This window comes from Phoca vitulina, unplaced genomic scaffold, assembly GCF_004348235.1.
Source record: "Phoca vitulina isolate PV1807 unplaced genomic scaffold, GSC_HSeal_1.0 scaffold143, whole genome shotgun sequence".
Lineage (NCBI taxonomy): Eukaryota > Metazoa > Chordata > Mammalia > Carnivora > Phocidae > Phoca > Phoca vitulina.
The window spans coordinates 3,716-20,622 of NW_022589846.1; the positions used below are offsets into that span (position 1 = coordinate 3,716).

At 45.3% G+C, this 16,907-nt stretch overlaps 1 protein-coding gene and 3 non-coding genes across 4 annotated transcripts; 2 read left to right on the plus strand and 2 right to left on the minus strand.

Moving 5' to 3' along the window:
- Positions 1 to 930: 930 nt before the first annotated feature.
- LOC116628889 (histone H4) lies at positions 931 to 1,339 on the minus strand. Its single transcript, XM_032399233.1, has one exon. The coding sequence runs from the start codon at positions 1,295 to 1,297 to the stop codon at positions 986 to 988; it is 312 nt and encodes a 103-aa protein (XP_032255124.1). The 5' UTR covers positions 1,298 to 1,339; the 3' UTR covers positions 931 to 985.
- Positions 1,340 to 2,124: 785 nt separating this feature from the next.
- TRNAM-CAU lies at positions 2,125 to 2,196 on the plus strand. Its single transcript has one exon. It is a non-coding gene; the product is annotated as a tRNA-Met (tRNA).
- Positions 2,197 to 6,207: 4,011 nt separating this feature from the next.
- On the plus strand, positions 6,208 to 6,280 carry TRNAR-UCG. Its single transcript has one exon. It is a non-coding gene; the product is annotated as a tRNA-Arg (tRNA).
- Positions 6,281 to 9,815: 3,535 nt separating this feature from the next.
- Positions 9,816 to 9,897, minus strand: TRNAS-GCU. The gene has a single exon. It is a non-coding gene; the product is annotated as a tRNA-Ser (tRNA).
- Positions 9,898 to 16,907: the final 7,010 nt, after the last annotated feature.

The window sequence follows — 16,907 nt, forward strand, 5'->3', positions numbered from 1 at the left end:
TAAAAGTTGTATTAAAGGTTAATTTACACGTTTTTGATCTTGTCAATTCCTCACAAATGTATTGTCTTCTAAAAAGTATAAAAACTGCCTGCCTCAGTCATTTGTGTCTCAATTTCATTATTGGGCCTCTGCATGCAGGAAATAAAACTTTGGATTTTTTTCTCCTGTTCATGTCTCAGGTAAATTTTTAGTCCAGCTGGAAGACCTTGAAGGAAGAGGACTATTTCCTTCCCTACACTTAGCAATTTGGGGTGAAATATCCTGATGCCTGTATGTACAGGTTTTAAAAATGCCACTCATTAGGTAACATCCTTATCTACTTGAGGTTTTCAAACTGTCAGAAAATTTCAGGGGCTATGCTGAACACCTGCCAGGTCTCCCCGCGAGTGCATTTCCCCCAGGGCCGTCGGGACAAGCGAGCCGGCGGGAAGAGCGCGGCCAGCCGGGGGCCGGGCGGGGCCGGCCGCTCCGCGGGGACTCGTCTTTGTTCCCCGGCCGCCCCGCCGCCGCGCTCCCTTTGTCCCTCGCCCGCCCCGCCATCTTGGGCGCTGGAGCCCGGCGGGGGAGGCTCACCCGCTACCCGCCGACCGGGGGTCCCCGCTTCCTAGTATTCACGAGCCGAGCGAGCACGATCTAACTCGAAGTAGTCGAGGACGGAGGACGCTCCCTGGGAAAACAGACAACGCCGCGCGAGCTGCTCTGCCGCCATAGAAACGCCCCGGACGCGGCTTAAACAGACCCGAATGCGGCAAACGAACGACACCGCCCGACGACGAAGTGATCTCCCGGAGTTACAAAGCGATCAGATCAAAAAAGCGCCTCACACCAAACAGTGACTAATCATTCTTAACCCGTTTGAAACCAGTACTCAAACACCAATAAAAGGTTAAAAAGTAATGACAGATGATGCAGCTCTTTCATGAGGCAAGTGGGCGGCCCTGAAAAGGGCCTTTTGGTGTTTGGAAGTCCGGGGGGTCCGCTGCGCTCAGCCGCCGAAGCCGTAGAGGGTGCGGCCCTGGCGCTTGAGCGCGTAGACCACGTCCATGGCCGTGACCGTCTTGCGCTTGGCGTGCTCCGTGTAGGTGACGGCGTCCCGGATCACGTTCTCCAGGAACACCTTGAGCACCCCGCGGGTCTCCTCGTAGATGAGGCCGGAGATGCGCTTGACGCCGCCGCGCCGGGCCAGCCGCCGGATGGCGGGCTTGGTGATGCCCTGGATGTTGTCGCGCAGCACCTTGCGGTGGCGCTTGGCGCCGCCCTTGCCCAGGCCCTTCCCGCCCTTGCCGCGGCCGGACATGACTGTAACGCTGAGAGAACTCGCGAAAAAAAGCACGAAAATCGTTGGGGACAATCTCCTTATATGCGCGGATTGCGGACCTAATTGAAGACTGGAAGCGCGCGCGGGAACCGCCGCTGCCCGGCCCCGCCCCTCGCGGCGAGCTGGGCGACGTCACCGGAGGCGGGGCCCCGGCGGACACTCTCCCCCTCCCCCTCCGCCACAGTGCCCTCTGCGGGGACAGCTGCAGTGTCCCGGGTCCCCCCCTGAGAACTTCGGACCTTTTGAACTGCGTCAGACTAAAGAAAGGAGCGTTTCGTGCGTGGCGTGGCGTGCCTTGTGCGGTCGCGCCGCCGTCTGCGTTGGCCTGCGGCGCCCCCGGCCTTCCTGCGCCCGCGGACCGGCCCTTCCCGCCGCGAGCCTCGGCCCCGGGCTCCCGCGGCCACACGGCACCTCCATCACCAAGCCCGGGAGGGTGTTCTTCCCAAAGGCGAATGCGGGCCTGGGTGGTGACTCCGAGGCGGAAGGCTCGCCCGCCGCGCGGAAGCCCGTTCCTTACCCGGCTTTCCTCTTCCCTCCGCGTTGATTAAAGCTCGTCATTCTCTCTCCTGTATCCAGACACCTCTCGCTTCTGCGTCCGAAATCTCAACAGGGTGCTAATGTTTCCTTCTCTTCGCCTACTTTGTTCTCTCTTTGATTCTGGTAGCGATATTATTCCGAAGAGAACTGGCAGCTTGTGGTAGCCAAAGGGCTTGGAGCAAACAGACGAGCTCGCACGGGTTCTTCCGGTAGGAGGAATCGGCTCGGAACAGGGTTAAGGGTATTATTAGGAGCGCCCTTCGTCGCACAGCAGAGTGGCGCAGCGGAAGCGTGCTGGGCCCATAACCCAGAGGTCGATGGATCGAAACCATCCTCTGCTAACGTTTTCCTGCTAAAATTATGTAGCTTAGTTTCACAACATGGAAAGAAAATAGAGCCAGATTTGTTTTGTTTTGTCTAATTCTGGAGTTTAAATTATTTCCAGAAAATAAACGTGAAACTGTTTACATTCTCTAGAGATAAATAGAACGTCGGTAAAGGACACTCAGTTATCATTAATATGTCTTCCCATAGTAAGCTTTATTCCTAGTGGTTGCCGAAGTGGTAATGCTGTTGTTGCCACCGGCTGTCACGACCGTCTCACTGTCCTGTGAAGCCGTGAAAACGCTAAAATAAGCTGAGCGTGGCGGTGAGGTCAGGAATGGAAGTCCAGATAAGGAGTTTAATTTCCTTCTATACATAATTCAGAAAGCACTACCTGTTAGGTAGTTGTGGCCATGGGGCTAAAGCGATAGACAAGAAATCTACTGGGCCATCCCGGCGCCAAACTTTTGCAACTCGAGAGTCTTAATCTTCGGAGTAAATAAGTAACAGTTTGAGCCAGAGTGCAAAGTTTTGGTGGCCAGGATTGAACTCTGACCTGAGAAAACCACTTATGTGGTCACTGCTGGTAAATGTGTCTCTATGGCCTACCTTCCTTTACGATCTCTAACAGGACTGTTGTCTACGCTCATTTTTTAAAAGTGTATGTTTTACATATCTCTCAGAAAAGATCCCTATTCAGATATTATGTGTCATATACTGTGCTAAGCACTAAGAAAAGTATTTAAGTAGCCTACAGTCTAGCTTTCAAACAAATATGTATAATAGAATAAGATATTTCTTTTAAAAGATTATACACTAAATGCAGTTGGGAATAAGGAAAAATGATTGTTCCTGGTAGCCCCATGATCACCCAGTAACTGGATGAATTGCTAGAAGGACTCCCATAAATGAACATATACTCAAAGTTAAGATTTATTACAGCAAAGGGAAAAGTGCAGACACAGCAGGAAAAAGATATACACAAGCAAACACCAGAGAAGTCTTCCCGGTCCTCCATCTTCAGAGATGATCCACATTCTTTCTCTCCTGTTGTGAACTTGCAGGGACCAGTGAAGGCTGTGGTTTCCTTTAAATATGCTGACAACCTGGTTCATAGTGACCCACTGCTTCATGTACACAGGATAGCATCATGACCTAGTAACATAGTGAACATTCCAGTATTTTAGTTCACAGAGTTTGACCAAGGGTCATCACCATGGCTACAGACATCTGTGAAAACTTGAGTAAAACAGATTTGCTGCCTTACCTTTGCCCTGGCAATGGCCCAATTTGGGAAAGGTGGCAGATTTGGAGTCCAAACTAGAATGAGTAAGAAGTTGGCAGGTAGCCAAGAAGAGGCTTCTAGATAGAAAAATAAATAAATACAAGGAGGCATAACAGTTAAGGGTTTCTAGAGAACTACAAAACATTCAGTGTGCTCGAGCATGGAGGTGAGGGAGATTGGAGGAGGAGGATTTGAGGAGAAAGGTAAAATGGCCGTATCTGATCACCTCCCATTCACCCTGTAGGTTAAGGAGGGATCCTCTGCCCTAAACAACACCAGATGGCCAGACACACCATGCTCAGCACTGGGCAGATAAGACGGGTAGCTGTTTACCGTCACATATACTCACAGCCTGGAGGGGGAGGCCACCGCGTGCCACGTAAGTTGGCTCAGGTCGCACTCCTGAGTAGAGTGACCAGCAAGGGCTATGGGAGGTAAGCTTTGTAGCAGACAGAGAAAAGGGTGACCCTGGTTTCCTCCAAAAGATGGAATTGTCTTATTTTAATAGCTTCCAGGACCAACAGGGAGGTGAACCCATTAGGTTGAGGGGCTGGGATGTACCTGGTCTGGTTGATACGGGAATTAGCCAGATAGAGGGCATATCCTGTGAGAACAGGTGAATTCACAGGACTGTTTGGGGGGTCCTATGAGGCTCAAAGATGTCAAAGGAGCCCTTGAAATTTTAGGTCTTACAATATAATCCTGAGTTGTGGCATAAGAGATAGGGAAAGGGACAGTCATAAGGAAGTGAGTATGCAATGCAAACAGGTTTTGATTTTATTTTTCTATGGGCAGTAAAAAACCATCGCCAAGTTTGATCAAAGGAGTAATATGATCAAACTTCCTAGCCAGAAAAAATCTCTGGAGTCTTCAAGTTTGTGGTCTGGGCTTTGATCGTGTTTTTATTTTTGTTTTTTGTTTGTTTTTATTATAAGCTATACAATAATGTCTTTTATAATGTATAGGGTTTTTAAAAATTATTTCTTCAACCTCTCCATATACAGACAAAAGTAAGTGTACTAACATATTGGAAGTTGCAAATTTGATCATTGCCAAGAGAATAGAAAATTATCCCTACAGCATGCTAAACCAGGAGGCCAATTCATCTGCCCACCTCCAAAAACATGCCGATGAACATGATAGACGATTGACCACCCCCCCAACTTTCATTCGCCGCCATTCCATAACCAGGCCCATATCAGCAGCACATTTCTCGTCAACAATCATTAACTGTCCAAGGCTTTCATCATGATTTTCTGCTACAGGTATCTGGGATATCTGTCTCTTAGGTATCACCAGAAAACATGTTGACACTTGAGGGGAAATGTCATGGACACCAAGACACCAGTCATCCTTAAAAATTCTTTTGGCTGGAGATCCTTGCCAGTGATCTTCCTGAAGATCGTGTCTCCCTCCACAGGGCTGGGTGACTGAGCCTTGAGGATCTCCTCTTACCACTTAACCCAACAGTACCCATGATGGTTTAACCACCATCTTCTTGCTTCCAGGGAGAGAGGAAGAGAACAAGTCCATATGCAGATTTTTTTTGCAGGATAAAAGAATCTTTTAGTTAAATAATCCCCACATTACAAACGATTGCAAAATTCAAAAATATATGTATTTGAGAAATTCAGCACATTTTTACTGAGCTCCTACTATTTGCCAGATGTAATTCTGTGGACAGGGAAAGAAAGACTATGTAAAAGACCCCATAAGGAAGTGAGTATGCACAGAAAGTGCTCCAGAAGCTGCTAATTTAACCTATCATGAATGAACCAAGAGGGCCAAAGCTCCCAAGGTCTGGGATTTAAGAAAATTAAGGTACTGCGATATGTGTAGATAGTCAACATTATCCTCAAAAAGCTACACGAGGTCACACAGACTCACTGATAAACTCGAAAGAAGTCATCTAAAATATAAGTTGAAATCTCTATCACTTTATTGGGCCAAGTACTCTACAGAACATTATAAACTCTATAAATATCTTGTCCATAGAATGATTATATCGCAACACATTTTTGTGTTGAATCATCTATTAACTGTAAGAATTGCTAACAGTCATAATTTTTGTAATCCTACTATAGTGTTTATTTCTGAAGATATGGAAGCTTCAGATAACATGAATGACCCTAGACCACTCTATACACCTCCTGAAACGCCAACCAAAGATTGCTCTTCTTCTCCAAACAGAGACACACCGGGAAAAGTGCTCTGATGTCGCATTACAACAATCGGAGAGAGTCCCAGACGAGTATGAGAAGGGGACCCTGCAGGTATCCATGCAGGACAGCGAGAAAGACAATCGTGGGATGCTAAGACTGCCTTCTGGGCGCGGTTTGCGTGATAACTGTCCAGGAGGACCTTCCAACTACCTAGAGTCTGAAAATAGTGAATGTGGATGAGTATTTATAGGGAAGAAGCTCTGAGTTAGCTTATTTAAAAAAATATCCCCAGATGCAGACAATATGCAGTATTTGGGCATCTTTCAGGTGCCATACACAGCTTTTCTGCTCAGGAGTGGTAATGTCCATGACTTTTCTTCCCGTGGAGGACCCAAGACCGAAATTGCCAGTTCCTACCTTTCACGAGTCCCGACTCCGTGGACCCAAATAACCCTGGTAAGCTCGTTTCCTTTTTTTCAAGGACTAGAAGCGCGGGCGGCCGGGGCGCTATTTGACAACTCAGGACCGGCCAGAAAGCTCATTGTACTTTCTAAGGGCTGCGGCGAAGACGCGTACCTGACGACCACGTGGCCTAACGGATAAGGCGTCTGACTTCGGATCAGAAGATTGAGGGTTCGAATCCCTTCGTGGTTAGTCCTGGTTTTTATGCGTTCCCCAAAATTGCCATATTTCACATGGTGGGAGGAATCACCTGGTATCTGTTTTCCAAACCCATCTCTTTTTTCCTACTCTATTTTTTTTTTTAATTTAAATCCAATTAGCCAACTTATAGTACACCAGTAGTTTCAGATGTAGTGTTCAGTAATTTATCACTTACATGTAACACCCAGTGCTCATCACAGCAGGCGACCTTCTTAATGCCCATCACCCAGTTACCCCATCCCCCCATCCCCCTCCCCTCCAGCAACCTTCAGTTTGTTTCCTAGAGTTAAGAGTCTCTCATGGTTTGTCTCCCTCTCTGATGACTTCCCACTCTGTTTTCCCTCCCTGCCCCTACGGTCCTCTGCACTATTTCTTATCTTCCACATATGAGTGAAACCATATGATAATCGTCTTTCTCTGATTGACTTATTTCCCTCAGCATAATACCCTCCAGTTCCAACTCTAAAGAGGTCCTTCTCAAAGGCCTGGAGAGGACCAGTGTCAGGACCCAGGAGAGGCAGAACTGGAACAAGGCCCTCCAATAATCTGGGGGCTCTCAAGCTCTCCTCAAATTTGGATTTTGAGTGCCTGAGTTTCATTTTCACAGTTTCAAGGGAACTCAGATCTGTAAACCGACCCCTCTCTAAGACTTGCTGAGTCTCAGACCAATGCCAGGCCCCAGGGGCCTGCAGAGTGGGAGCCTGGTGCTTCTCCTTCCCCCCTCTTTTCTTCACTTTTCTCTTCTAGTCTGAGTCTGCCTGTCCTTGGAAGACGTGGCTGCTGGAGTCTGTGTTACTGGTTTTCACTCTTACCCTCCTTTTCCCTCTTAACTTCCCTTTTTCCTTTGTTTTTGTTGCCATCAAAAGGATGAGAACAGCCCAGATTCAAACCTAAATTACAGAACGGAAGAACATAAGGTCATGAAAAGATCCCAGCTGTTTACATTTACAGAGTGTGTAGGAAAGCAGGAAGACAGAGAAGACAGATGCACAATATACACAAAAACACATTTTTGTGTCTAAATAACTGAATTTAATAATTTAGGATGAAGAAAAAGTAATTTCCAATGCTTGACTTCATGGTGAAACACAGTTCCTTCAAATCACGTGGAGGATGCTTTTGCTAGGTGAAAGCAATGAATATTAAGGTAATAATTACCTCTTCCTTTGCCCAGCCTCTTTTTTAGATCTCTGGTACGACTCTGGTTTTCCCCAGTCAGCTGTAGAGTCCAAATTGTACAGAAAAGTTGGGGCTTGAGCGTTGGTTCCCAGGATTGAGATTTCTCAGACTAAAAAAAATTGCAGTGTGTTAATGTCATGTGAAGCCACTCACTGCTTCCTTCCTCACAAAACGTACCATGACACTAAGTATCCTTTTATCAACCAGGAAAAGGATATACTCTACTATATGGATATGTCTACTAAAAACTAAAAAGGATATATGTCTACTAATATCCCATTGATCGAAGTCATCCTCATGCCCCAGCCCAGAGGCCAGGGACAACACTCCATCTCTTGAAGAGGGACTGAGAAGTTACTAGACAAAGGGCTTGGATACAGGAAGGAATGAAAAACTGAAGCCAATACTTTAATCATTTGAGGAGTCAATGCAGATTTACGAAGTTTAGAAATCATTCATCCTTTCTTATTATCTTACACCGTATTGCATTTCATCTTAAAAATGAGTTCCCGAGTGCATGAATTACACGCATTTTGAGAAAGAGAACAGCAGCCCCTGACACGAGGCCTGGGTCTGACATTCACAGCTCAGCCTCAGCATTGCTAGGAGCTGACCTGGCCCTCACGGCTAAGCCCTGGTTAATTCCTCTGGAACATAAATAATTTCAAAGGATACCAACAACAGGCAAGGCCGCTCTGTGACCCTCAGGAAGCAAGATAAAAACAAAAAAACTGTCTGTAATCATGTGTCCTACTTTGATCCTCTCACCTTTCAGACAAAAATTAAAATAACCAACCATAGAGTTACTGAGTCACTTAATAGATCACCATGATATTTTGCCTCCCTCATTGCAACAAGACAATAAATCCAACTTTGTTCAACTACAGTATGACCCTCATAGTTTTTGGCAGGAGATCAATTATCTTGAATTTTGAAGCACTAAATACCCCAGACATAAAGGCAATAAATTATTATGTGATATCTTCCCTTCATCCATCACTTAGCCAGGTTAACGGGAGATGGGTTAAAAAGTTGAAGACAATCTCTGTATGTCATAGGAGTGACAAAATTTTCCAGTTTGCTCTATCTTAACATGCTATGTTTTTATTGCGATATGGGGTGCCTTGGGCCATGTGACAGTTTTAAATTTTTATTTAGGAATTTTATCAATGTTTTCCATTGCGATTTTTTAACATGATATAATTTTTAGTGGTCTGGTGGTCTTCTTTTATTTAGGAGTTTGTAAACCATCTTCAAACTACATATACCATATAAGCCAGATGTTGTTAGATGAAATTCAAAATCAGATATTGCTTCAAATTTCATGCTTTGTAGGCCTCAATCCTCATGAGGCTTTGGCTCATGACAAACGTACTTCAGAAGAATTTTCTAGATATCAAAAGTCACAGTCAGTCTCAGGATTTGAACATGTTGGAAAGATCTCACCACCCTAACCACTTGCTCTGAAAGAATTTGGATTCCCATGAACCTTAATAAGGAAAGGCTCGTTATATGATTTTTTAAAACAATTAGTTTGGTTTCTACCTCAGTTTCCTCATCTGCAAAATAGAGCTAGGTGATAGAGGGGGGGACGTTTTAGAGACATCATCTCTACAGTCCCTTCGAAGCTTGTGATTCTACGCTGTGGATCCGACCCCTTGCTCTAGTTCTCAGTAAAGTGAAAAGAGGAGACAGGAGAGATTTTATGGGATAATGTGCTCAAATTAAGATGCAACTAGCAGAAGACGACCAAAGAAGGGAGAAACCAATAGAGGTTGGAGCGCTCGCAAAAGATCTTTGATTTAAGTTAATTCAACTAAAATACAAAAAAAAGGAGAATGGTGCCTTTCTGAGCGAATTCACGGGGAAGGTACATGGGATCTGGGCCTTGCAAAAGGATCTTTTGCCAGAAGGGGGCGCTAGCGTCACCCGCGCGCCCGCAACCGCTCGGCCGGCTGGACCTCACCTGGGAGAGCTGAGGTCACCGACCGGGGCCGGAGGCCCGAGGGGGCGGAGGGAAGGGCGTCGGAGAAGCTCCCGGGGGCGCGGTGCCTGCAGCCTCGAAGGTCCCGAACCAGAGTTTCAGGCCTCAGCGGAGACCCCGGGGCACGGGGGGCGGACGTGTGCCCCCGCCGCGGGAGCCGAGTCGGTGCAACGCTCCCGTCCAGGCTTAGCTAACCCCGGAAATCCCCGTAAAACGGTTAAGGAGGTACGTTATTAATAGTGAAAAGCGGCTGCTCTCGCCTCTTTCTGGTTTTTTCCCACAAGCGCCTCCAGCAAGTAGTAGCGAAGCGTCTCGCTCACCAAGAGCTAAAACCTCACCCCACCGGCGCAGCGGGGGAGCCGCCGACGAGGATGGGATTCGAACCCACGCGTGCAGAGCACAATGGATTAGCAGTCCATCGCCTTAACCACTCGGCCACCTCGTCACCTGCCGCACGGCCTTCACATAAGTACTATGTTGCTATACTGAGCACAGCTCCACGTTGCAATTTCCATTATTTGATTATATGCTTTTATTAATGAAGAAGACTTCCTTGCTTTCTGTAAGTGGCCCTCTTGTCTTGATAAAGGAAAAATAAATAAAGAACAGGCTATAGTCCCGGGAAGGAGTGGGTGGGGGGGAGTGGACCCGAATAAAAACCGAATACACTTTCTCAGGAAACCTGGCAGCCTCTGACGGAAGAATGGAGTTCATGACTGCTTTTGTCTTAAAAATCAAATTAGGTATCGTCATTCCTTTAGGCCATATGTATATTGAAACCATCATGAAACGAGCTGTATTGTATCTGTTATTGCAGGATTCTCAGATGTCTACCACATGGAACATTAGCACTTCTTAGAGTCATCACCTCCCAGGGAGTGCGAGCAGGTGATTGCTGAGGAGCTGGGGCTGGGGGGCTGGTTCCCAATGTCAGACCAAAGATTTCAGACTTATTAAAGAATTTTAGGACCATCGGAGGGAGTTTTGTTTTGTTTCGATTTGTTTTGTTTGTTTTGTACAGGTAAATTTGATTTAAAAAAGATAATTTACTACTGTCTTTTATTTTTATTTTTTTTTTACGGCCAGCTTCAATGCGCTCCAGCCAGAGATCACCAGGAACACACCTGCAGTTGGATAAGTTGTGACTTGCTGCCGCAACTAGGAAGGGTACACACCTCGAGAGACCTTGGAGAATTAAATCAGTTAAAGGGGGAGTTTAAAGACCTTATTAAATACAAACATCCTTTCATGTTTCACATGTCATGCCCTATTGTTGACAAAATACAACATTCTTTCATGATTAAAAAAACCTCTCTCAACAAGTTGGGTATAGAGAGAATGTACCTCTACATAATGAAGGTCATATACAACCTTCATACTGGATATAACTCAAATACTGGATTTATCCAAAATTGGATAACCATATGCAGAAAACTGAAATCGGACCTCTATCTCACACCACTCACAAAAATTAACTCGAAATGGATTAAAGACATAAATATAAGGCAAGAATCCATGAAACTCCTAGAAGAAAACATGAGAGGGAAAGTTCACTGACATTTATTTTGGCAACGATATTTTGGATTTGACACCAAAAGCACAAACTACAAAAGAAAAAAATTAACAAGTGGAAAGCCTATCAGACTAAAAAGCTTCAGCACAGCAAAAGAAATCAACAAAATGAAAAAGCAAACTGTGGAATGGGAGAAAATATTTGCAAACCGTGTATTAGATAAGGAGTTAATATCCAAAATAGAGAGAGAGAGAGCTCATCCAACTCAGTAACAACAAAAACGTCCAATTTAAAAGTGGTCAGAGAACCGTGTAGACATTTGTGTGAACCAGACTAACACCATCTTAGACAAATCTGCCATGGTGACCACTCTGTGGCCTGAAGCCTTCCTGACTGAGCACCGCCCCCATACACACTCCAACCCACCCACACACAGTCTTTCCATCTAACCCCACCCTTATAAGTACCCCGCAGGGCACGGTGTCCTCAGTCTGCTCTGGGGATACACCTGTGAGTCTCCAACATCTCCTCCAGGTGGGCCCCCCTGCAGGTGCTCCCAGCCTCCCAGGCTAGAAAAGGAGGTCAGTCACATGGGAGATGGAGTCATCCAAGGCACCTTCTGTCCCTAAATCCCCTTGACAAACCGCTTCTCCTCAAACTGGACTTGTTGGCCTATTCCTTCAGTCTTCCGGCTCCTTCGGCTTTTAGGGGTCATTTTGTGTAGAACTCCCTTTCATGGAATAATGTCTCTCCAAAGAAAACATCTAAATGGCCAGCAAGCTCAACATCACTAGTAATCAAGGAAATGCAAGTCAAAACCACAATGAGCTACCACCTGACATCTGTTAGAATGCCCATCACCAAAAAGTCAAGAGATAAGAAGTGTTAGCAACTCTGTGGAGAAAGGGGACCCCTCGTGCACTGTTGGTGGGAATGTAAATTGGTGCAGCCGCTGTGGAAAACAGTATGGAGGGTCCGCAAAAAATTAAAAATAGAACTACCGTGTGACCCAGCAATCCCACTTCTGGGTTTTTATCCAGAAGAAATGAAAACAGGTTATCAAAGGGATATCTGCATGCCCATGCTCATTGCAGCATTATTTACAATAGCGAAAATATGGAAACAACCGAAGTGTCAGTGCATAAATGGATAAAGCAAAGTTGTGTAGGGCGCCTGGGTGGCTCATTCGGTTAAGCATCTGTCTTTGGCTCAGGTCATGATCCCAGGGTCCTGGGATGGAGTTCTGTATTGGGCTCCCAGCTCAGTGGGGAGCCTGGTTCTCCCGCTACCCCTCCCTCCGACTTGTGCTCTTTCTCTCTTGCAAAAATAAATAAATAAAATCTTAAAAGAAAAAGAAAAAAATGTGTATATATACATATATGTATATACAAAGATAGACACAGGCAATGGAATCTTACTCAACCATGAGAAAGAAGGAAAATGCCGTTACTGACGACATGGGTGGACCCTGAGGGCATTATGCTAAGTGAGACAAGTCAGACAGAGAAAGACAAATACCATGTAATCTCACTTCTATATGAAATCTTAAAAAGCTGAACACTGAACTTTTAGAAATACGGAGTAGAATGGTGGTTACCAGGGGTTGGGGTGGGGGGTGGAATTGGGGAGATGGGGGTCAAAGGACACAAAGCTTGCTGTGAGCAGATGAGTGACTTCTCGAGATCTAATGCACAAGTTTATGATTATAGTCAACAATACTATATTGTATCCTTTAAGTTTCTAAGATCTTAAATATTCTCATCACACAAAAAAGAAACGGTAATTATGAGCCATGATGACGGTGTTAGGTAATGCTTTGTGGTAACCATACTGCAATATATAGATGCATCAACACGTTGCACATCTTAAACTTCCACGATGTTATATGTCAATTATATCTCAAATTGGAAAAAAAAATGGGGGGGCTTATTGTAACATTTGTCTTCTGTTGGGTGATTTGAGGGAAGGGACAAGGAAGCCAGGCTTTGTCCTGGGTTGGTTGCTGTCAGGAAGGGACGGCATAATTCTGTGATTTCGTATCTGCATAAACTCTATCTAGAAAAAGGTAAGAATAGAATGAAGCTAAGTTTGGAAAACCAGTGGTCCCTTGTGTTAGCTGGCAGGAGACATTTGGCAATTTTGTGGTACACACAGTGACCTTCTTTGGCTGTCTGTTCTTAGACTAGACTATGAAATGTTCTGTCTCACGTCATCATGATCAGAGAAAGCCCTTGTCTGATGCTCCTGTTGTGTGCGATTGTTTATGTTCCACAGAAAATCCCCATGGCCTAGAGGTGCGTGCCAGGCCACCTCCCGACAGCGCCCGGGCCTCCTGGACAATCAGCTCAGCTCCTGGATGCCTGATGTCAGCTCCTCTTTCTCATCTACATCCAAGGTCATTACAAAAAAAGAATAACTCTGGGTGTGTGTGTGCACGTGCTCTACAACGTGATCAGGATGCAAACTGTGGGCTCTAAGGAGGTGTCAAGGACTGATTTAATACATAGCAAACATATTAATTATCTGATATATAAACACCTATAAAACAGGTAAAAAAAATATGAAGTTGTAATTGTTTTAAGCTTAAGTGAGTGACAAATTCTAAAATGTTTCTGGAAAGAAAATAAAAAATGTATTTGGGTTTGGTTCTGTTGGGGCTGGGAATTGTCAAACACGATGACCAAGGCCAAACTGAAGAGTTCATTGATTCTTTCATTTATTCAATCTTTCCAAGAGTATTTACCAAGCATCGCGTCTGTACCAGGTGCTGTTCTAAGTACGGGAGCATATACGACACAGAAGATTCCCTGCCCTGCTGAAACTGAAGTATGCAGAAATAGGCAATAAAGAATTAAGAAAGCAAAACATACGATATGTCAGAAAGTAGTAAATGCCTTGGAGTGGTAGCCGGTTGAATAGGGTGGTCAGGGAAAAATCAGCTCAGTGGGCCTCACCACCTGCTGCACATTCAAATCCACGAGGAACTTTAGGAAAATAGCCTCGGGGCATTATACCAAGAGATTCTGATTCACTTATCGGGAGTGATATTAGAAGAGTGATAGTCTAGCTCTTCAATGCTAACTTAACTATAAAGAAAGATAGATAAAGGAAAACTATAAAAGCTAAAACCTAGAAGTAATTTTCCCAGTTGGGAGGTACCAGGAATTGCTCTCAATATAGCAACTGCTGACAAAGTATAAAAATAAACAAATAAATAAATAAATAAATAAGCTGCTTGCAAAGTATCAGTCATAGCAGAAGACCAGAGCCAGACAGGGCTCATTCAGCTTCGGGATCTCTAGGGTCTTTGAAACCCAGTGTGGTAGACAGACTTTTTGTGAAATTCCTTCCCTTGAGTGCAGCCTGGACCTAGTGACTTACTCCTAACCTAAGGAACACAGTGAATGTTGATAGGATCTCACTTGCATGATTAGATTACAACGGACTGTGATTTCTGACTTACCAAAACATTTGCACTCTTGCTTTCTCAGCTCACATGCTTTGACAAAACAAGCTGCCATGTTGGTAAAGTCCACGTGGCAAGGAACCAAGAATGGACTCCAGGCAGGAACCAGCCAGCAGCCGAAGCCCTCAGTTCCACAGCCTTTGCGGAGGAACTAAATCCTGCCACACACATGTGAGCCTGGAAATGGATCCTTCCCCAGTTGAGCTTTGACATGACTCCAGTCCAGCCCATACCTTGAATGCAGATCACAAAAGACCCTGAAGCAGAAGACCCAGCTATGCTGACCCTTGAGACCCTCCGCAGCTGTAAGATGAAGAGCATCTTGTTTTAAGTGCCAATCTTGTGGTAATTTATACAACAGGTAACCAATAAACCCAGGAAGGCCTCATGGCCCAGAGATCCTGCAGCTGGGAGGGAAGGCCATTGAGAAGGCAGAAACACAAGGTACCCTAAGATTGCCAGATCTGAGTTCAGATGCCAATCATCACCCCATGGAGCCCCTACAGAAGAGTCTCTTGAAAAAAAGACATGTAAGGAAACTGGATCGGTATTTTGCCTTTGAGAAAAGTCCTGATCAATAGAATCAATCTAAAGAGCATTCACAGACACGTGCTATTTAGTAACAGAGGCTGTGGTAGGCTGGATCATGGCTTCTAACAAAGGCCTAAATCCCAATCCCCAGAACCTGTGAATACGTTACCTTACATTTATAGATGTGATTAAATTGAGAATTTTGAAATGAAGAGATTATGCTGGATTTTCCAAGGATACCCAGAAGAAGGTCAGAGTCAAGAATAGGAAACATGACTACAAAAGCAAGAGGTGATGCACGGAAGAGTCCACTAGAAGCTGAACATGGCAAGGAAACAAGATTCTTCCCTGAAGTCTCCAGAAAACCTGCTGACACCTTGATTTTAGACTTCTGATCTCCAGAACTGTACGAAAAGTAATTCGTGTTATTTTGAGCCACTAAATTTGTGGCAATTTGCTATAGCAGCGGCAGGAAACTAATACAGAGGTTCTAACACATTACCATGACTGGGGCTTAATAGGTATGAGGAAGTTTGCAGGGATTTTTCTGGAACAATGTTTAGTGGCCAGAGGAGTTGACGGGGGTTCTTCTTTTGCTGTCATTGAGAGCACTGGAGGATATGCTTGAACTAAAGAGAGTCAACAGAAGGAATTTAGGGTCCAATGTCTAGAGGTTTAACCGTCACACATGGGACCTCTGTGACAACAAACCTTCAAGGGAAGACATGTATACGCTTGCATGGGGTCAGGTGATCTTCAAGGTGTGTGGGCATAAATTCAGTCTAAGACTCATTAAAGGAGAGCCTCTTGTATGAAAACAAAGGAAACTCTCAAATGACTATGATGGCGGGGTTCTCACTCCACGGTCTGGACATTTTCAGGTCTACAGAGGATGCGCATGAATCTCACGGGGAGAAAAGTTACAGGTGAGTCCTGTGACTCTTCAGCACCGGAGCACATAATTAACTCACGGGGATCTCACTGACTTCGGGCACCAGGCGAAGCAAAAATAGGCACCAAGAGGAGAGATTTTAGGAGAACATGAGGATGATGGGGAGAGTACAATTTTCAGTAGCCAGAGGAAAGAGCAAGGAGCTGGGTGTTGATGTGGGAGAGGAGGTGCGAGTCTAAGGGAGTGTCTATCACACCAAAGTGGACTCCTGGTTTGGGAAAACGCACGGGCAAGGTGACCCAGAACTGAGACAAGTCAGCTGAGATGTGATCCAAGTGCTACCCGTTACATCATGAGGCCCTTGAAGTTGGGTCCCCACTGAAAGACCAATGAGTACTCCTAACAGATCAGTGTAGCTTCAAAATGATGGAGGTGACACATTAGCTTCAGGTGCACACGGAGCCTCCAATGAGGGCAGACGGTGGAGGCTCTAAGACGTACTCCAGAGCTGTCCCACTGTGCAGTAGAACTTTTTCAGGACAGTGTTAGTGTTTAGAAGCTGATGGAACACTTTATGTGGGCTCCATGAAAGGAAGGACCTCGGTTTGGGACTGTAAAACATAAACTCTTAGTCACCAGGGCCAAGATTCTAACTTACCAGGATCTGAGAAGCTCTGGGCAAAAAAGGCAAAATAGGGACATGGAGTTTGAGGGGGGAATAGGGCTAGGATTCCCCGGGTGGGTGGTCAGAGGCAATTTTCTCCTGGCAGGGACTCTATGTTGATTTGGAAGAGATTGGCAGCGGCTGCAGCTAGATGCGTAGACCTCGAAGGTGAGCAAATGAGTTAGGAGAACCACGGAGGGAAAATCACCAACATGTTGCTGAGGCCCCAAAGAGATTTGGACTCAAATTGCTGGATTTAGAGCTCACAGTGCTCACCATAGAGTCCGTTGAGGAGCTTTCTGTTGAAATTGTTATGTATATTCTTGCATGGGGCCCTTACATTTTGAGGAGCTAGAGAAGAAAAGAAGGAGCTTATGACACATGAACTG